At 42.7% G+C, this 22,427-nt stretch overlaps 1 protein-coding gene across 4 annotated transcripts in view; it reads right to left on the reverse strand.

The window, feature by feature from the left end:
- The window catches only part of SLC25A30 (solute carrier family 25 member 30), a 48,671-nt gene that overhangs the window by 15,899 nt on the left and 10,345 nt on the right, over nt 1–22,427 (reverse strand). For 2 of the 4 annotated variants that reach the window (XM_028151593.2, XM_054719808.1), the window contains 8 exons: nt 21,735–21,882; nt 19,741–19,835; nt 18,590–18,675; nt 16,334–16,429; nt 15,363–15,487; nt 11,622–11,760; nt 10,566–10,646; nt 8,217–9,396 (listed from right to left, as the gene is read on the reverse strand). In XM_028151593.2, coding sequence (XP_028007394.2) covers nt 9,355–9,396; nt 10,566–10,646; nt 11,622–11,760; nt 15,363–15,487; nt 16,334–16,429; nt 18,590–18,675; nt 19,741–19,835; nt 21,735–21,793 — 723 coding nt within the window. In that variant the 5' untranslated portion in view covers nt 21,794–21,882 and the 3' untranslated portion in view covers nt 8,217–9,354. Of the gene's footprint in view, nt 1–8,216; nt 9,397–10,095; nt 10,396–10,565; nt 10,647–11,621; nt 11,761–15,362; nt 15,488–16,333; nt 16,430–18,589; nt 18,676–19,740; nt 19,836–21,734; nt 21,883–22,427 lie in introns of those variants that run through there. The other 2 variants (XM_028151591.2, XM_054719809.1) reach the window with 2 other exon arrangements.

A 22,427-nucleotide genomic window follows, 5' to 3' on the forward strand; every position in this document is an offset into this window, starting at 1 on the left:
ATAAGGAAGGAATATGCTAATTGACTGTCACGCCCTCAAATATGGTGGCGCCCACAGCCACAAGATGGTGGTCCCCAGTCCCCTCAGCCCCGCTTGCCTCTGGAGTCCCCCAGGCCCCTCAGCCGCCCAGCTGCCCAGAGCCAGCCTGAGGCGCAGGCAAGCCTCAGATGGCAGCTGCCCAGACGATGCCCGAGGAGCAGGCAAGCCTTGGATGTTGGCTGCCCAGCTGCCCAGGGCTGCCCAAGGCTCAGGTATCCAGGGCTGGCTGAGGCTTGCACTGCTGGCAGTGGCAGCAGCAGAGGTGTGATGGGGGCGTCGCCTTCCCCTGATCGCTGGATCGCCTCCCGCCGCTGAGGGCTCCCGGACTGTGAGAGGGGGCAGGCCAGGCTGAGGGACCCCCCTCCAGTGCATGAATTTTCATGCACCGCCCCTCTAGCTTAATATAATTTTAGATATATTATATCATTAAACTATAAACAGTATATTTACTATAACTCCCATTTTCCACCACCTACCGTAACTTGGACATCTGAATTCCAAGCTAGTCCTTTTTGCTCTAAAAATTTAGTTTTAAGTGATAAAACATAAACGTTTAGAACCAATATAATACAATTCCGCATAAAGAAAATTTTAGTAATTGCTTCCACCCTGTGATGGTTAAATTTTGTGTCAAGTTGGGACAGGCTAAGGTGCCCAGTTGTATGGTAAATACTAGTCTAGATGTTACTATGAAGGTATTCTATAGATGTTGAATAACATCTGCAATCAGTTGACTTTAAGATTATATTCCAGCCCAGCCGGTGTGGCTCAGTGGTTGAGCATCGACCTATGAACCAGGAGGTCAGGGCACATGCCTGGAATGAGAGCTCGATCTCTGGTAGGGAGCATGCAGGAGGCAGTCAATCAATTATTCTCTCTCATCATTGATGTTTCTATCTCTCTCCCCCCCTCCCTTCCTCTCTGAAATCAATACATATATATTTTTAAAAAGATTATACTCCATTACACAAGTGGGCCTCATTCAATCAGTTAAGGAACTTAAGGGGAAATAAAAACAAGGTTTCCAAGAGAAGGACTTTTGACTCAAGACTGTGACATAGAAATCCTGTCTGAGTTTCCAGTCTGCTAACCTGCTAACCTACAGGTTTCATACTTACCAGTCCTCCACAATCACATGGGCCTAATCCTTAAGATAAATCACACACACACACACACACACACACACACACACACACCTATTGGTTCTATTTCTCTGGAGAACCCTAATGCACACCCTTTAAATCCATTCCCTACTTACGTAAGTTTTATGCTTTCTTCCTAAGAAATGAGATGATGGTATACATAGGAGTCTGCATCTCAACTTTTTCCTACTTAATAACATATCATGAACATCTTCCAGGTGAGCAGGCTGAGATCTAACTCATTCTTCTCATGTGCCACACAGTAAGCCATTACATGGATGGACCAGTTTATTTAAGCTGGTCCATCCATATCGATATATTGTTTCCAGCATTTTGCTCTTGGTTCCATCATTTGCATCAAGCTTTCAAGAAACAGATTTATATACTACCCTTGTCTTATACGCCCATGCCTTGCTTCCAAATGATTTACTTATAATCTACTGATAATGTACCCTGTAGATTTTTCCAGCTAACACTTTAACAACAGTTAGCCTGGATTTAAAGCCAAATGTGTCTAACAGGTGCAATGATCAGAGTGGAAGTTCTACTGTTGAGGCACTTGGGACACACCAGCTGCCAGCGTCCTCACAGTCCATCATGCATGGGTATGTCATTTAATCTCTTAGGTAGGAGACCTGAAACAAAACGTCTCCCTCTTTGTTCCAATTCTATTTTTTCAATAAACTACTATATTTAAGTTAAATGTTAAGAAAACAGGCACCTAGAAAATACTTTTAAGTAAAAAAATTAATGTTTGTATTTCACTCACTGGCTATTTTATGCCAACCAGAGGTATCTCTGCCTGGGCCACAGTTAACCAAGCACCCCAGCTCCTGCCTCAAGCCAGAATCAAATACCAGGAGGACAGAGGGAACTTGAAAGTTCAGAGCACTGATGTAATCATATTGGTGTCCTTTTTTCTTTCTTTTTTTTTTAATCCTCACCCGAGGATATTTTTTTTCCCCATTAATCTTTTTTTTAATATATTTTATTGATTTCAGAGAGGAAGGGAGAGGGAGAGAGAAACATCAATGATGAGAGAGAATCATTGATCAGCTGCCTCTTGCACGCCCCCCACTGGGGATCGAGCCCGCAACCCAGGCATGTGCCCTTGGCCAGAATTGAACCCGGGACCCTTCAGTCCCTAGGCCTACGCTCTACCCACTGAGCCAAACCGGCCAGGGCAATTGGTTGCTTCTTGAAAGCGCTCCAACCAGGGCTGGGGATTGATGAGGGTTGGGGATTAAACCTGAAACCAAGGTATGTGCCCTTGACTGGGAATTGAACCTGAGACTCTTCTGTCCAAGGGCCAATGCTCTAACCACTGAGCAACTGGCCATGGCACATTAATGTTCTTAATCTCCACAGTACCTTGCCAACCCAACCCATGCAGCAAATTCACTGGCCTCTACTGAGTCGCAAACTATTTCAGATAATGGGTATCCAGGCAATAAGTAAGATGATCCCAATAACTTCTCTAGGCAGAGAGAAATGTCTGCAACCACTTTCCCAAATGCTATTTCTACTCCAGCCTTCTGGACTCTCTGGAGAATGTCTTAGTTCAAATGTTTCTATTTATCTGAAATAATCATAAATCATTTTTATAATTATATATTACTCCAGTTTATTAAATAATGAAACAAGGTTTATGCCACATAATCCAACAATGTTTAAATAAAGAGCTTGAAATATAAAGGCTTATGAAACTTTATAGTCTTTATATGATATATACTATTTCTAGCCCAAGAATAAATATGGAAAACAGGAGGCATTTTTTATATCACAAATCAGCAACATTTAGCTTCAATGATTACACAAACCCACGAGCAAACAAAAAAATCCTTTTTTTTTTCTTTTAGGTTATAAAAGCTAAAAATCCTTTTGCACATATAAGCAATAGCAAGGGGGCGGGCAATATCTGAAAAAAAGGGGAGCAAGTGTCCCAGAGTCTTAAGTCCTTCTTGGTTAGAAACTTCAATAATTACATTAACTCTTTCAGAAAGCAGAAAAAACAAAGCAGGTTAAGATCTTGTTCTATAAAGTGTTTAATAAATCTACACTGAAGAAATACTGTGTTTTTCTCTTTAAAACGTAAGTTTTACAGTGAGGTTTGAATTTCTTTTCAATCTGATATGAACATGTACATAATTTTAATAAATGGATATAATGAATATTGCATATTTACTTAGAAATGATATGTATAGTTAAAAAATAAAGTGTTTTCTACATTTAAAAAAGAGTGTTTCATAAGAAGTAACTCAAAACCGAAAGCCTTTCTATAGAAAGCCCTTATCACATTATGGAATGTTTGGTCTGAAGAAAAAATTTCCTTTATGAAGATATGGTTCAGTACCAGGAGAGGCCTGAATGAGTGTAGCTCTCCAGTCACCTCTAGAGGGTGCCAGGGAGATCCGGACTTTTATCTTAGTCTTTATGCAATTCACAACTACTTGCTACTCCACCACCCTTCTTTCCTCTCCTCTTTTTAACGACTTTGTCTTACCTCTTACTTTTGGAAATAAACTTTTGTTTCACAAAATCTTTTTTAAAGTCAACATTAATAAAGAAGGCCAGGTGCAAGCGACTGGGAGGAAAACTACCCAACCCACAAGAAAAACCTCTGTTCCTTCTACTGTGCTTCAGGGGAGGAAGCAGCTAGGGGCCAGACAACTGGGATGGGGCAGACACTGCATAAGTGTTTCCTTGGAGCCCCCAGTTAGTATGTATTTAATGTTCTCAAAGGGTGGAACCCAAGGTACCCAGTATCTATCTATATCTATCTATCTATCTATCTATCTATCTATCTATCTATCTATCTAAAGAGGTAATATGCAAATTAGGGAGGATGCCGTAAAGGTCACGACCAGCTCAGGAGGAGGGGCCAGGCGCGGGCTGGAGCCTGAGAGAACAACACGCAGGGGGGCAGGAGCGGAGACACAAACCCGCAGGGGGGGGCAGCAACCCCCACGGTTGTGGTGCTGGGTGGGCTGCTGGAGCCAGGCCAAGCCAAGCCGCCCAGCAGTCCCGGGACGAAGAGGCCAAGCCAAGCCGCCCAGCGGTCCCAGGATGAAGAGGCCAAGCCAAGCCGAACGGCGGTCCCGGGGCGAAGAGGCCAAGCCAAGCCGAACGGCAGTCCCAGGATGAAGAGGCCAAGCCAAGCCGAACGGCGGTCCCGGGGTGAAGAGGCCAAGCCAAGCTGCCCAGCAGTCCCAGGATGAAGAGGCCAAGCCAAGCCCAACGGCGGTCCCGGGGCGAAGAGGCCAAGCCAAGCCGAACGGCGGTCCCGCGGCAAAGAGGCCAAGCTGCCCACGGTCCCAGGCAAAGAAGCCACTACACCGACCAGCCTGCGCTATGGACCTGTTCGGGTGTGTGGCACGGAGTCCGGGGCCTCTAGCCTGCAGCCCTGGGAAGTCTCCCTCTCCCCAGAGTTAGGAGCACCAGCCCAGGTCCACCCATTGGCCCAGCCTTGACTGCGGGGGTGAGTTCCTGCAGGCTGGGGTTTGATCCCCATGCATTAGCTGTAGGAGACCAGTGCCTTTGTTATTGCTGTGTGTCCGGGTTTTAATTGGACAAATGCCCGGCGGTCCTGGGCGAAGAAGCTGCCCGGCGGACTTGGGCGAAAAAGCCGCCCGCGATCCCAGACGCCAGCTTAGCAAAATCTTGCAGGAGAAGAATTCTGTCTGGGTTTCCCCAAATTCCCTCAGCCCCTACTCACCCTCTGTACAGGTGAAGAACAAGTGAGGCCCCTTAAATACAAATCAGAGGTCTCCAGCAACAGTGGGCCTCTCTCATCACAGTCATTTGGACTGGATGGCATTTGAGTATTTATCTAGGCACCATGACAGAGAAACACAAGCTGAAGTCATGATCTGCCCTTAAATAATTCACTATCTTATTAGAGCGAGTGGATGATAAAAGCGCAGTAATGACATCAGAATGTAAGGCAATAATACAGAGAGGAACAGAATTTGCTAGAGTGATTTTCCAACAGTTAGTACAAAGAGTATGTGCTGTGAATTAAAAAATATATATAAACTAGAGGCCCAGTGCATGAAGATTCATGCACTCGGGGGTGTCCCTCAGCCCAACCACCCTCTCACAATCCGGGTCCCCTCGGGTAGGGTCCCTAGGCCTGGCCTGAGATCAGGGCCTATCGGGTCTTTCCTTCCCCGGTCTGCAGGAAGCTGGCCCCACCCCCGCCGCTGCCACTACTTGCCATCTGTGCAGCACTGCCGCCCCTCCCCTGCCACCGGTGGCCTCCCTCTGCAGGCGACAGGCTGGGGTGCAATGGCTTGGCTGGCCTGGGCTTCCTTCTTTCTTTGCTAGGGGGTGGGCCCAGCCATGCAAGGGGCTGTCTGCCTACCTGATTGCCCCTAACTGCTCGCCTACCTGCCTGATCACCCCTAACCACTGGTCTGCCTACCTGATCACCCCTATCCACTCTGCCTGCCTGCCTGATTGCCCCTAACAGCTTGCTTGGGGGCGGGGCCAGCCCAGTGAGGGTCTGTCTGCCTACCTGATCACCCCTACCGCTGGTCTGCCTACCTGATCTCCCCTAACCACTTGCCTGCCTACCTGATCACCCCTAACCACTGGTCTGCCTACCTGATCACCCCTAACCCCTCTGCCTGCCTGATTGCCCCTAACTGCTTGCTTGGGGGTGGGGCCAGCACTGACTTCCAGTTGGTCAGCCTCTGGTTGTCGCAGGAGCCGACCGCAAGTTGCCTGCCATCCATCGCAGGTTCCCCGCTGGTGCCCAAGGCCAGAGCAGGAGGCTTTCCCAGACTTGGGCTCGGCCGCATCCCAGCATCCCGGCAACGGATCTCCTGGTGCCCAAGGCCGGAAAAGCCTCCGGCAGGATGGTTTCCTGGTGGGCGTGGCTGGTGGGTGTAGCGAAGGTACGGTCAATTTGCATATTACTCTATTATTAGGTAGGATGTGTGGAAGTAGCTGGTTCATGAGTATGGCATCCCTTCCTATTTTAAAGGAAGCTGAGTTCCATGTGAACTGTGTACTATGCTATGATATCTGAGGCACAGGACAAGGGAGGCCCTAAGTGTACAATGCTTTGATATTTGAATCATTCTTTATTGTTCAACTAGAGGTCTGGTGCAGGAAGATTCCTGCAAGAATAGGGCTTCCTCGGGCCTATTCCTACAAGAATAGGGCTTCCTGCGGCCTGAGCGAAGCCCAGACACTCCAGAGGCGGCGGACCGGCGAGGTCCCTGGCCTGGCAGACAGGCCCGGACACTCCAAAGGCAGCAGAGCAGCAAGAATGGATCCACTACCAGAGTGGGCGGATCCTGCCTCGCCGCTTGGTCCCTGCGACCCCTGGCTGGGCCAACAGGCCCAAACACTCCAGAAGTGGCAGAGCGGAGAGGCTGGATTCGTTGCCGGAGTGGGCGGATCCAGCCTCGCTGCTCAGCCCCCGAGGCCTCTGGCCCGGCTAACAGGCCCGGACACTCCAGAGGCGGTGGAGCGGCAAGGCCCCTGGCCTGGCTGACAGGCCTGGACACTCCAGAGGCGGGGCTGAGGGGACTGGGCACCGCCATCTTTGTGATGGAGTGATGGTTAATTTGCATATTACTCTTTTATTAGATAGGACCAGAGGCACGATGCATGAAATTCGTGCAAGGGGCTCGGCCCTCACAACCCCAGCTGCCTCGGCCCTTGCAGTCCTGGCTCTGGAAGGTTGTCCAAACCGGTCATTCTGCTGTTTGGTCTAATCAGCATATTAGCTCTTCATTATATAGGATGTGATTTATTTCTGTACGCCTCAGTTTTGTAATAGTTAAATTACTAGAATAATATATCTTGCTATAAAATATTACTATAAGATCAAATGATCAGGTGACACTTATTGTTATTTTCTATAAATGAACACAATCTCTGGTATGCTAAAGTGATAGGTATTATAGAAATATTCAAATAGAGAGACCTACAAGCTGGATTACAAGTGAGGCTTACTATCACAACCCAAATTTATTGCTTAAAAAAAAAAAGTAGGGAGCCAACTAGAAACTGAACCAAATATAAGCCCTTGAAGGGCAAATGTAAATTGAATAAGCTTCACTATTACAAGAGCAACAAGAAAAATTTCAGACGCGAGAATGAGAAGCACACTGCATCCACTCTAAGTTGCTGCTAAAGAAAAAGAATGGTATACTATGAAAACAATATAGATTGTAAAGAGATTTGTTCAAAGAGGATTTCCTAGAGTAGTTGGTATTTCGGTTAATTTTTTAAAATGTGAAGAGGTTAGCTAGATAAGAAAAAGGTGTAGGGGTCCCGAATTGCAGAGAGTGCAGGCCAGGCTAGGGGAGCCCCTCTCCCCTCCCCATGCACAAATTTCGTGCACCGGGCCTCTAGTATATATATATTCCCTTTCCTGGAGCTGTCTTCTATTAGTGTAAAGTTCTTGGGGCTATCAAAGTCACATTTTACTTTGAACAGAGTAAGATGAAGGCAAGAAAGAAGAGGAAGAATGATTTGTCTTTAGAAGAAGATATATACCATATTTTCTGGCGTATAAGACAACTGGGCATATAAGATTTTCCTGGGTTAAAAGTCGTCTTATACGCCAGAAAATACGGTAGTCCAATATATCTAATCCATTATATCTAATCCCATCAATATAGTCCAATATACCACATTTTCCGGTGTATAAAACGACTTTTTAACCCAGGAAAATCTTATACGCCCAGTCGTCTTATACGCCGGAAAGTACAGTACCTCTTATCAGAAACTAGATAAGCAGGTGCAATACTAAAGAAATCGTTTCTGAAATTTCAAGCATTATTTGCCATCCAAGCTAATTAGGAAGTCCAAGATAGGAAATATTTAAACAAACATGGCCCAAACTAAAGTAAAAACTGGGAAATCTGGAAAAATCAACTCTTAATTCACTTTCAACACTTTGCAATGAAAACATAATAAAACCTTGCCGAAACCGGTTTGGCTCAGTGGATAGAGCGTCGACCTGCAGACTGAAAGGTCCCAGGTTCGATTCCGGTCAAGGGCATGTACCTTGGTGTGCAGGATGCAGCTGATCGATGTTACTCTCTCATCGATGTTTCTAACTCTCTATCCCTCTCCCTTCCTCTCTGTAACAAATCAATAAAATATATATTAAAAAAAAAAAAAAGAAAACATAATAAGACCTTAATTTATACAGTGTTCTTTCTTTCACAAGGCCTTTAACAACGGGCTTCCCTCGGAATTATGATGAGTAGTCCATGATAAAATGACTCTTCCATACACACAGACTGTTTATCCTCAGATTATAGCTGTATGACAGCATAATATAAACACCCTTACCAAACAAGTCAAATAGTAGCAACTAATATTTTCTTCATTTGACCCTCAATTTCCATAGATGTTATTATCCCCATTTCCAGAATGGGACATAAACTTTGCTAAAAATCATAGAACAAATTACTAACATAACCTAAGACAGAACCCAAGTTGTTTGAAACACCTCCCATCAACACAGACCTTGCCACCTTCATAGCCATCACATCACACCACCGTGAGTTTAGATATTAATACTTTGTAACAATTCCTTACAAAGGTCAAGTCTTCAAAGGCTTAAAATCACTTATTATAAGTGAAAGATCTTGCCAAAATAGGAAATTATAAAGCAGTGCAATATTCCAGGGCTCTATTTCCTATACTGTTGATACCTGGGGTTGAAAAGTCCAGGTCTCCACCTCTGAGATTTCTTCAGCTGACAAGAGGCAAAAGCCCCCAAGTTCAGGAACAATAATGCCCCCTTGGAGGCTCTATTCCACGGTTCCGGTGAGCTTCTTCAAGGCAGTCTGCTACTCTCAGCTATGAGCTGCGATGCACCAGGTGCTACTCTCCACTAAAGAGTTCCTGATCTTCTTGCAAGTTTTCTTTAACAAAAAACATGCATTTCATGTTATATTTGATGTCAAAGGGCACTTTGATGGTAAGGACTAGTGTCTGAATGTTACAGTTTATGCCAGTAAACGTTCAATGCAGAGTGGCTGATGCCAGCACACAGCAGTCGGAACTAACTCAGTCTTCATCTGTTGCTCACACCTCAGAATCTGTGATGAGCCAAGCAGTGAGAAGCAGTGGGAGACACAGGAAGCTTTACTGTTTTGGAAGTTAGCATTTTCAGAGCGATGTCTCATGCAGCCTTGACTTGTCATAAATCCAATTTCTTCAGCTGCTCATATGTCACAAAGAACTACAATTATCAGTTAAGGCTGACAAAGAAAATGCCATCTGAACCCCAAAAACATAAAAACAGATCTTCAAATAGCAAATCTACAAACAAATATATCTGGAAAGACCACATGCTATGAACATGGTTAAATATGAGGGCTCCACCCTAACCATTCCGAAAGATCTACCCATTAGCCTTCCCAAGGTCAGCTTGGAACAGAAAGATCACAGCTGAGACACACACATAAATCCCTTAGCATCAGCTCCAAGAGCTTCTTCTAAGATTATACCCACACTGCCTAGCTTTTGTGACTTTACTGAGGTGGGAAGACTTTACAGTAAATTCTGTGTGAAAGAGAAACACGGCAAACCCTGGGAGCTCTCCCCAAGGGTTTCTGCTAGGCAGGCCTCCATAAGGGGAGGGGCACAGATAAAGAGAAACAGGAGGATGGTGACACCAACATTCCCTACATTATAATTCTGCCCTTTCATGTCTAATGAACTGCCACTTCTTTCTTACCCCCCACTTTGGCATACAGGAAATAGTACTGATAGGCCAAATAATTCTAGAGCTAATAACTATTTATCCTTAGGTACTCTCTAAAATAAACATTCTAGAACACTGCAACCAAACCACTTCCTTCCTAAGGGTGGCTGGGGATATAAAATCAACCCGGCTTCTCTCTGAAATCTTAAATACTCTAAGCTTTTAGAATAGTGTCTAAATAAAAATTTTTATTGACATCATTACCTTTCAATAACACCATCATTAAACCAAGATTCATAGTGCCTAGCACAGAGATTTTAGACCTCCTGAAAAAGAAACTGAACAGCCCAGCTGGTGTTGCTCAGTGGTTGAGAGCCAACCTATGAATCAGGAGGTCATGGTTCATTTCTTGGTCAGGGCACATGCCCGGGTTTCGGGCTTGATCCCCAGTAGGGGTTATGCAGGAGGCAGCCAATCAATGATCCTCTCCCATCATTGATGTTTCTATTCCTCTTTCCCTCTCCCTTCTTCTCTCTGAAATCAATAAAAACATATTTTTAAAAGAACTGAACAGTTACTTCTTGAATCAGAGGAACATAAAAGACTAAAAACCAACTTCTAAATTATAATTAATAACATGATAGTTTACACAAACAATATTTTTAGCTATCTTTTTTCACATCTACTACAACAGAAAAGGATACAATGATATTCCAAGGACCAAGTCTCAACCAATTTGGCCAAAACCCTTTATATAGAGCAAAAAAGCCTTCTTTCTTCCATGTCTGTTATAAGGGGGGGAAAAAAGTTAATTTGCAACTTTCCAGTTATGTCAAATGCATTAATAATAGTATCCCGACTGAACCGATGTATTTTCCTTAAAAATAAAATCCTGTTTGGAAGAACTAAGAAATCATTGTCCTCTGCCTCTTTTTGGTCTTTAAAGGCTTCTGCATAGGTCACGACTAAGGCTCCATGCCAAACCATCCCACACCCAAAGCAGGCAAACAACAGTTGAATGAATAAGAAATAAGATTTAATAATTCCAACCAGAGTCTTTTGCCTCTTTTCCATTTGGGCCCACAAACAACTCAGGCATAAGGAAACAAAACAATGGTGGTAAAGACATAATTCAGAGCACCACTATTTCATGTTGTTGGATGAATTATAAATAAGTATCTTTGCTTTGTTAAAGCAATACTAAAGTCTAGCATCATGCTGGAAAAGAGAAACCACAAAAGTGCCCCCTAATCTTTGGCTGCTGGCAACTCAGTAGGGGAGACACTGGCAAACTTTTGTACACTCGTAGGCAATAGGCCCGGTTATTTAAATTAAGTATTACAGTAAGACTGATGTTGTTCCTTTGTGAGACGTCTGAATGAAGGGGACTCATTCCAGTTTGACTCAATAGGAAGGATAAATCTGCTTATTTCAATACTATCCCTTATTATTATTATTAATTATACTAATAAGACTTACCAAATTATTTCAGGCATTATGCTGTTTTATGTAGGCATTATTTTTACAATAACCCTATGATATACATGCTATTATTGTCCCATTTCACTTAAGAGGAAACTGAAGTATAGAGTATTTATCTTGACCAAAGTCACACAATTACAAGTGACAGATCCACAGGTCTATCTTACTATAAACCCTGTGTTTTAAAATTATGATAAGAAACTCGTGATAAGTGGGTCAGATGGAAGCTAATGAGCTAAAAGAGGAATTGCCAACCCTTCACAGATGGACATTCTCACCTGTAACAAGCAATCCAGGGTACCTGTGTACCCAGAGCATCTGCCATCACGAAGGACTCTCTGATTCATCATACGTGTCCTCACAACATCCACAGGATTGGAGGCCAGAGCCCCAGCCAGACCACAGGTGAAGCTTGAGCTAGGAAAGATACCATTAGAAAAACAAAAAGGTCACCACCACCACCATCAAAGACAGGAAGCGGCCTCCTCCCAAACTGTGTTAACAATGTGAAACGTATCAAAAATAAGGACCATATCTGGAGAGCTGTATAAACTTCTTAAACACCAGCACTGATTATCTTACCTATATTATCCTATATAATAAAAAGCTAATATGCAAATAAACGGAACGGCAGAACAACCGAACAACTGATTGCTATGACGAGAGCGCGGACCATGAGGAGGCATGTGCGGAACAAGGTGGGTGTCGGCCATGGCGGGATGGTGGAGCAGGTGAGCAGGGGCGCCAGACCAACGCGGGGCGCCAGTCGCTGTCATTGGGGAGAGCTTCTGGTAGTTACTGAAAATTCTTTGCTCCTGCATGCCATGGTCCTGCCCGGTGCTCACACCTGCTGCCGGTTCCGGCCCCACTCGCATCCACTGCCTGTGCCGGAGCTGCTGCTCACACCAGCTGCCAGCGCCTGGCGCCGGCCCTGATTGCTCAGCACCATCAGTGCGTAAGAGCAGAGGCTGCCAGCCCTGATTGCCCCTCAGGGCTTCTCTACCTCCCTCTGCTCCTGAGGAGCGATCAGGGCCAGCAGCTGCATCTCGCACCCACTGCCAGCAATGGTCCCACTCGCACCCACTGCCAGCACAGGCCCTGCTTGCACCCACAGCTGGCACTGCTGCTCACACCCACAGCTGGCACTGCTGCTCGCACCTGCTGCTGGCGCCTGGCACTGGTCTTGATCGCTCGGTGCCATCAGCAGGTGTGAGTGGCAGCTGCCGGCTCGGATCGCCACTGAGGGCTTCTCTACCTCCCCCTGCTCCTGAGGGGCAATCAGGGCAGCAGCCACCGCTCACATGCACTGTTGGCACCAGCCCCAATCGCTTTGTGTTATCAGCAGGTGCGAGTGGGGCTGACGCCTTCAGCATGTGGGAGCAGTGGTGGTGGGAGTGGGGCTGCCAGCAGACAAGGGACTGAAGGCCGCGGTGGGAGGGGCCGGGCAGGGGCACGGAGGATGGGCTGAGATCTGACCCTGTGCCCACCACAGCCTCGCAGCCCACAGTTTCTTTCAAGGTGCTGTGGAACAACCGGTCACCATGATGTGCACTGACTACCAGGGGGGAGGTGCTCAACACAGGAGCTGTCTCCAGTCCGCATACCCCAGGCCAGACAAGGCAGGTGCCAGTGGGGGCCCCCCCAATCGCCCCGCCAGTTGCCCCACAGATCAGCCCTGATCGACGGCCAGGCCTAGGGACCCTACCCATGCACAAATTTTGTGCACCGGGCCTCTAGTACTGGCTTATAAATTCCAACTTTGGCTAAGAATATATTGGAGGTTCTGGAATGTCAAAGAATCATAGAAACATGAAGGGACATTCTCCAAGGATGATCTATTACAGTGATTTTAAACTATTCATCTCATGGCAAACATAAACTAATTACTAAAATTCTGTGGTACATCAAAAACTTTTTTTTTTTTTTTTTTGCTGATCTGACAAAAAATAGGTATAATTTTGATTCATTCACACTGACAGCGAATGTTGTGCTGGCTGTTGTCATTTTTTTATTTGACAATCTAATGGAAAAGAAGTCAGTACCCCTGACCAAATAGTCAGGTATTGCATGTTTTAAAAATTCTGTGGCACACCCATCGAAAATTGCTGATCTATTGCATCTATTCACCTATAAGTAGAAATCAGAGTAATTTTAGTCATCTCATAACCGTATTTTTCTTCGAAATCAGAGAAAAAGATTTCCTCATTGGAATGCCCACTAGGGGCTCAGGTTCTATTAAACTTTCAGTCTCACAAGACTGCCACGGACCACACTTAGTATCAATTAACTCAGAGCAGCACTTCCCAACTTCAGCACTAAGATTTTGAACCAATAATTCTTTGTCGTGTAGGTCTGTTCTGTTGTAAGATGTTTAGAAGCTCCTTGGCCTCTACCCAGTAGATGCCAATAGTACTCCCCAAGTCATAACTATAGGAACAGTCTCCAGAAATTGCCAAATGTCACCAATGGGCTAAATCACTCCTCAGTGGATTAAACTATGATATATCCAATACTAATCTGCAGCTATTAAAAATAAATGAAGTTTGTTTGTACTGCTATGGAAAGATATTTGGAATATATTATTAAACTTTAAAAATCAAAGGGGAAAGCCCTGGCCAGGTGGCTCAGTCGGTTGGAGCATTGTCCCACACACCAAAAAGTTGTCGGCTCAATTCCCAGGCAGGGCACATACCCAGATTTCAGGTTAGATCCCAGGTTGGGGCGAGTACAAGAGGCAACCAATCGATTCTTTAACATCTATGTTTCTCTAAAAATATATATATTATATAAACATCCTCAGGTGAGGATTAAAAAGCAAGTAAGAGAGGCAAATATTGCATAGTATTACTTATACATGGAATCTAAAAACAAACAAACAAAACTACTCCAACTCGCCCAGCTGGCATGGCTCAGCGGTTGAGCGTTGATCTATGAACCAGGAGATCATGGTTCAATTCTGGGTCAGGGCACATGCCTGGTTTGCAGGCTTGGTCCCCAGTAGAGGGCATGCAGGAGGCAGCCGATCAATGATTCTCTCTCATCATTGATGTTTCTCTCTCTCTCCCTCTCCCTTCCTCTCTGAAATCAATAAAAATATATTTTTAAAAAACTACTATAATTCATAGAAACAAAGAGTACAAAAGTAGTTGCCAGTGGGTAGGGGATGGGGAAAATAGGGAGACAGTAAAAGGGTACAAATTTTCAGTTATAAGATGAATAAGGTCTGAGGCGCTAACATATAACATGGTGACTATAGTTGATAACACTGCATTTTATAATGGAAATCTGCTAAGAGAGTAGAACTTAAATGTTTTCACACACATACAAAAGGATAAACATGTGAGGTGACAGATATGTTAATTAAGTTGATGGGAAAAATCCTTTAACAATGTATACATATTAAATCATCATGTTGTACACTTTAAATATCTTTCAATTTTACTTGTCAATTGTACCTTAATAAAGATGAAAAATAAAAATAGTAATAAAGCCGAAACCGGTTTGGCTCAGTGGATAGAGCGTCGGCCTGCAGACTCAAGAGTCCCAGGTTCGATTCCAGGTCAAGGGCATGTACCTTGGTTGCGGGCACATCCCCAGTAGGAGGTGTGCAGGAGGCAGCTGATCGATGTTTCTCTCTCATCGATGTTTCTAACTCTCTATCCCTCTCTCTTCCTCTCTGTAAAAAATCAATAAAATATATTTTTTAAAAAATAGTAATAAAAAGAAGGGAATACAAAGCATGATATTTGTGTAATAAAGTACATGTAACATACTTTTGTAGACATATTTGCATACGCATAGAAAACACCTGCAAGGTACTTATCAAACTGTTAACAATTCCTATCTATTTAAACGGATAAGTCTGTTAATTTTTCCTGGCTCACTTCTGTATTGTAATTTTTCAAATATGAGGATATAATATTTTTACAATAGCTTTAAAATTTCTATAAATTTGTAGCAAATTTTCACCCTAAACTCATGTATAGCTAAAATATTAATTTAAAAATCCACAAACATACAGGAAGTGAGTATACACAGTGTCTCCCATCAGGCCCGAGAGAATCAGATGCTTCTTGGTGAGGTCGTAGACTGGTAGCTCCACACCAACAACGATAGCAGCCCTCTGAGCAGTAAGAGACACGCCCTGAGTAAAAACATTAATAATAGGAATTCAGACATTTCTCCTGGTGGGAGGTAGAAATATACAAACAGAGTAGAAAAGACCAGAGTGTAAAAAGTCAGGCGCTCCAACGTTGAATTCTGATTTTGTCACTAACTGACCTTGGCCAGGACAGTAACCTCTCAGAGCCTTCAGTTTCCTTGTACATACAGAGAGGAGAGTACTGGGTGACCTTTATGGTCTATTCTATGAACTGACAAGTCAATAGAATATCTAAGAAAGCACTAGAGCCTTGGCTGATTTGGCTCAGTGGATTGAGCGTCGACCTGCAGACTGAAAGGTCCCGGGTTCAATTCCAGTCAGGGGCACATGCCCGGGTTGCAGGCTCAGTCCCCAGTGGGAGACATGCAGGAGGCGGCCAATCAATGGTTCTCTCTCATCACTGATGTTTCTATTTCTCTCTCCCTTTTCCTTCCTCTCTGAAATCAATAAAAGTATATATATTTTTTTAAAAAGCACTAATTAACAATATTCACTTAAAAGGCATGAAACCACATAAGTCAAAAAATTCAACATAACTGGGACCCAGAAACCACTTCTCCATAAGAACTTTAAAAAAAGTAAACAAAAAGGTGCTCAACCTTCACAGAATTTCTTACATATGAATTATTCAAAAGGTGCTTTTCAAATCATGACATATTCCTTATATTTCCATTTTACAGATAAAATATCTTCAGGGGCAGATGTCTCTCTTCTTCCCTTACTCCTTTATTCCATTTGGATTAAATAAAATGATGGACACAGGAAAAATATATTCAAAAAGGGAAAAAAGTGAAGCACTAAATCAGCTGGATCCATTTTCAAGCTTACCTTCCATAGTCCTCTCGTTCCCTCTTGCTGGTAAATGTTAATGAAGTTGCCTATCATTCCTCCTTGAATGGTGTTGCTTTGTGCTTGCATCCGTATCTAGAAATTATTTTAAAGACTAACATGAGAAAGAAGCTAGCACATTTCTCCCCAAATACAGATCCCTGAAAAATCATTCAATCTATTGTTTAATAACCATTACAAGAAAAAACTACAATTATAACTATTACTATAATGCTGGCTTAAATATCCTCAGTAAACTAAAATATATATGGATTGGTTCTTAGGCACTTTGGATTCAACAAAAAGTATCTAACAGAGTCTAGAACGTCTTGCATATAATAGCTCACTAAGTGTCAAAAAGAAATTAATTTTTTAAAATAGTTTTTGTAAAGGAAAGAAAAAGGCATTTTTCCCTATAGGTTCTAAATAGGAAAGAGAGAATATGATGGTAATTCTAAAAATTTAACATTATTAGTAAGAGTATCCAATAATACCTGGCAAGACTAAGCATAAACAAGCATATTTCTTTAGTCACTCCAACTCCCTGCTATTTCCAACCAGTTGAATCAAAAGATAAGCCGGTGAGTTAGCCCCAGGACAGCCACATGATGCCCATCACACACGGTTACACCTGAACTTACAAATTAACTATACAAGGGCCACAGTACTCACATGACCAATATTCCAACATAACATATTGGATATAGCTCTCTGCATTTTTAAGAAGTAAAAGATATTTCTCACTAAAAAACATTTGTTACCTTATTTTGGTTTAGGGAGCAAATACATTACCTCTAACTTCTTAAAAGGAACTGTTATTGCCATGCTAACATGTGAAAATAAACCAAAATACAGGAACTGCCTTTTTGTAACCCTGATATATGGTTTAGAGATTAAAGGAAGTATGGATATTTTTCTCCAGCAATCTTGCACCAACACTGGGTAAAATTATGGTAAGAGTGCCTGCTCACATTGTACCTTCACCATGCATAACTAGTGTACTCAACATGCTGCTGCATAAAGTTTTGATGCTTGTCAGAATCTCCTATCAGACTGAAGGCTCTCTCAGGGCAAGGGTTTTTGTCTTACTCATTTCTGGATTCTAAACACTAAAAGTACTCCAACTGGTCCAAGGTAGAAGCATAGTGAATTCTGGTTAAATAATATGGGGGAAAAAGGGAAGGGAGGAAGAAAGAGGAATATATGAGAGGGTTCAAAATGTAACTCACAACTAATTTTTATTTTCTTTAATGAGTTTATTCCCTTGCCTTATTCCAAACAGGATTTAAGAAGGTTGTCATAGCTCTGGCTGGTTTGGCTCAGTGGATAGAGTGTAGGCCTGGGGACTGAAGGGTCCCGGGTTCGATTCCAGTCAGGGGCACATGCCTGGATTGTGGGCTCGATCCCAGTAGGGGGCGTGCAGGAGGCAGCCGATCAATGATTCTCTCTCATCATTGATGTTTCTCTCTCTTTCTCTCTCTCTCCCTCTCTCTCTCTCTCTCTTCCCTTCTCTTTCCCTTCCTCTCTGAAGTCAATAAAAAATACATTTTTTTAAAAAAAAGAAGGTTGTCATAATCCCTAGGATTGTCAACAAAGTCATTTGTTATGTCTAATTGTGGTTAAGTCAATATTTCCATTAGTATTTCCTGAAATTGAATTAACCTAACAATGCATTTAGAAATGGTCATTAATAAGCAGACTTCTGTAAAATTTGAAGCCCATGTACTTTTTAGTGAACTAATAAAACAAGGGAGGTTCTCAATGAAAAATTCAAATGGATCCAGACCTAATTATTTTTTCCCCGCTTAATCTTCAAAATACTCATCTCTAAAATGAGCTCTACTTTCGTATCAATGGGAAACCTACCTAGTGGATATTTATACGTTAGTCTTCACAACACTTAAATTATAAACAGAGACACACATACACAGTGTATGTTATATTCACAGATTTTCATTATCTGAATCTTTTTTTTAAATATATTTTATTGATTTTTTACAGAGAGGAAGGGAGAAGGATAGAGAGTTTGAAACATCAATGAGAGAGAAACATCGATCAGCTGCCTCCTGCACACCTCCCACTGGGGATGTGCCTGCAACCAAGGTACATGCCCTTGGCCGGAATCGAACCTGGGACCTTTCAGTCCACGGGCCGACGCTCTATTCACTGAGCCAAACCAGTTTCGGCAATTATCTGAATCTTGTTCTCAGTAAGAAAATGTAGATTGTATCTAGAGATATAGAGAGCACTGCTTACTTTCAAAACATCAGTTGGATTGGCAATGGCTGAGGACAGGACTCCAGAGAGAATTCCACAGACCACATTTATCAGAAGGGTTTCATCTGCAAACAAAGACATTATCTGACTTTTCATATATACAGAGCTCTTCATGTGAACACCTCAAATACAGGTGTAACTCATTTACATACCATTTATCCTTAAGAGAATAAAGCAATTTAGACCTTATGAATCAAGTAATTTCAAAAGGATTAGGAATTTTGCTGGCTAAAGGGATTTTACTTAGCAAAGTTTCTTGCAATTTGAAAAGGAATGTGGATTATCTCGAAAAGTAAATAACCATCTACCAATTCACTTTTGTGTGTAAATGCAGATCATAATAGTAATTAAGATGAGGTTTGTCTGGTAGGAGAATAAAAGAGGAATACTCCTATGAGATAACGTGGTGACAAAGTTTTAAAGCACATCTTATATATTTAATGTGAAGTATAATGAAGCACTTTCAAGGCATCTTAGCTCCTGTTCACCACTCTCACGTAACAGCTAGCTGGAGCTTGCCCCTTTGTAAAAACAGATAAGGTTCTATGGATTAAAGCAGTCACAGAGTCAACCAGCAATGGAGTATTAGAACTCAGTTCTTAATACTAAGAAATGTATTCACTGCTTTTATGAAATATAGGTGATAATTCCTATGATTTTAGGAAATTTTGCATTGGCTAGAACAGTGGTCGGCAAACTCATTAGTCAACAGAGCCAAATATCAACAGTACAACGACTGAAATTTCTTTTGAGAGACAAATTTTTTAAAATTAAACTTCTTCTAATGCCACTTCTTCAAAATAGACTCGCCCAGGCCGTGGTATTTTGTGGAAGAGCCACACTCAAGGGGCCAAAGAGCCGCATGTGGCTCGCGAGCCGCAGTTTGCCAACCACGGGGCTAGACTAACATATTCACTAGTCTAAGCATTTTGCTCCTTTTAACTGTTACTCCCCTAACTTCAGCTAATTACGGACTTGCTGTGAGCACAATTCATTTAGACTTCACCCCTAGAGCTCTCCTCAGCAGCAGTAAAGTCACAAGTGAGTCAAAGAAAATCTGATACAAAATCACTTGAATAAAAAGACAACCTACCTCCTGCCTACAAGTGGAAAAAAGATTTGCCACTGACCTTCTGGGCATTCCACAAATAATCGCTTTAAGCTCTGGTAAGTGCCTATTTTGATGGTGCCATAGGAAGCCTGGCGTAACATCGCAGGGGCAATCCTGTCAAACCAAGTATAAAGGGACAAAAAAATTCTAAAAATCACTTACAATTTTCTAGAAGACCCACAGGCAGAGATACAATCACCCATTTGCCTTCTACAAACTACACAAAACATGTCTTAAAATTAAAAATCCAACAAAAACTTGGGTTTTTTTAAATTGTTTTTTATTGATTTCAGAGAGAAAAAGGAAGAGGGATAGAAACATCAATGATGAGAGAAAATTATTGACTGGCTGCCTCCTGCATGCCCCCATTCTGGGATCAAGCCCCCAACCCAGGCATGTGCCCTGACCAGGAATCGAACCATGACCTCCTGGTTCATGGGTCAACGTTCAACCACTGAACCACACCAGCTGGGCAACATAGTTTTTAAAAATATATAGGTATAATCCAAAAAGGTTATAAATACCTGAGCAAATTATTAGCTCACTAAGTGAAAACTCAGCCCCTCATATTTATTCTCAATGAAACTGTAAGTGAACATGTGGTTCTATTTGCCCACTCATGTTAACATGAAAAAAGGCTTTGCTTTCTCGGTACAGTGCACCTAATGAAATCTGGCCTCTGGAAGCATCTAACCTTCTTGCATTGATGCTCTGGAGCTCACCTCCTACCTCCTTGGGAGCCCCGTTTCAGCTCTTTCCTCTCCCTCCAATTCCCTCCCTGACTCCAGAACCACCTGTGGCATTTGTACTCCCAGCTCTCAGCAGTTCCCACTTCCTTCTCGAACTGCAATTTGGCTTCCTTCCACCTTCTCCATCAAAACAGGTGGCCAACTGACATCTGTGTTGCTAAATCAAATGATGCTTTTCAATTAGCATCTTACATAACTTCTTGCAGTATTTGCTACTCCGCCCTTTGTCTTACTTGCACTGTCTCCTCCCTGAGTTGCCACAACATTGCCCTCTCCCATTTCTTTTCTTTCCTGTACACTACAGCATCCTACCTCTGTCCTCTGGGGTCTCCCCAAATCTGTCCTATGCTTTCATTTCCCCTTGCTCCACGCATTGCCTAGGTGAGCTCAGCTATTGCCATGGCTTTAACTGACCACTCCTAAATTCATGTTTCCAACACGGATCCAAAGATACATTTCCAACTTCTTCCTAATTTGTCAATTCACACGTACTATACCTACCTCCAATCAGGTAACCCACACTGCACTAATTATCTTCCCTGTCTAAACAATCACCTCTCCTCTTCTGTATCCTAGACAATGGCCAAAATCAGAAATCAAGATATTAGCTTTGACTCCTACTCCTCCACAAACCCCCTCATTATTATGTCAAACAACATGTCAATCCTATGCCCCAACTAGATTCCTAAACTGTCTTCTTTTTCTCCATCCCCAAAACCACCACCCAGGTCAGATCCTTGTTGTCTCTGCTTCCTACGTGACTGCCTGCTTCCAGTGTTACTAGTCTCTAATTCTTCCTCCCCACAGCAGGCAGGCATTTTTTTAACGATGAAACTTCATCACCGAAGTCCCTCTTCTCAGAACCCTTCAGTGCTCCTCTCGGCCACAAGTGTAGAAAATTCAAGTACTGCCCTAGCTGCTTTGGCTCAGTGGATAGAGTGTCAGCCTGTGGACCAAAGGTTCCCAGGTTAGATTCCAGTCAAAGGCACATGCCCGGATTGTGGGCTCTAACCCCAGCAGGGGGCATGCAGGAGGCAGCCGATCAATCATTCTCATCATTGATGTTTCTCTCTCTCTCCCCCTCTCCCTTCCTCTCTGAAATCAATAAAAATTAAAAAAAATAATAATAAATGAAAAACCTAGCATGTTACTTGCTTTTTAAAAATAAAACTCAAACTTTTACTTTTTCTCTATGAGGTCTTAGTCTGAAAGATTTTCATTTGAAAGGTCAACAGTAAAATATAAACATACAAAGGTCACTTACCCAGAATACAAAGCTTTCAGGCCTTCTTCCCTGCCTATCCTCACTAATGCATGTAACATTCCTCGATACCGAATTTCTTTAAAGTTTGCATCATTCGTCTGGCCTTGAATCTGGAGCCGTGTCTTGGTTAAATCAATTGGAAATGTACCTTAAAAATTTAAAGAAAGAAATATTTTCACTTAATGAAAAGAAAGTTCACTAAGTAAAGGATACATAGTGACATATTACTAAAGAGACATTTAGACTATAATGTAAACTAAGAAACAGAAACAGATACTTTGCAATCTTTTTTCTATTAAAAAATAGGAACAAAAAGATTTTTTTTAAGGCATAGATGCATTTTCCTTTTTTAACATTTTTATTTATGTTCTATCTTATTCTACATAGGATTTAAGGAAACCACATTGCTAAAAAGTAGACAGATGGAATTATTTAGATAACCAAAAAAATCCATTTTTAAATATGTCATTTTGGCTGTCTGGGTGACTCAGTTGGTTGAGCATCCTTCAGTACACCAAAAAAGCTGCAGGGTTTGATTCCCAGTGAGGGCACATACCTAGGTTTCAGGTTCAATCCCCAGTTGGTAGGCAACCAATTGATGTTTCTCTCTGTTTCTGTTTCCCTCTCTCAAATCAATTTAAAAAAATAGTATGTGTATGTGTGTGTGTGTGTATATATATATATGTGTGTGTG

The sequence above is a fragment of the Eptesicus fuscus genome, chromosome 8 (genome assembly GCF_027574615.1).
Source record: "Eptesicus fuscus isolate TK198812 chromosome 8, DD_ASM_mEF_20220401, whole genome shotgun sequence".
Classification (NCBI taxonomy): domain Eukaryota; kingdom Metazoa; phylum Chordata; class Mammalia; order Chiroptera; family Vespertilionidae; genus Eptesicus; species Eptesicus fuscus.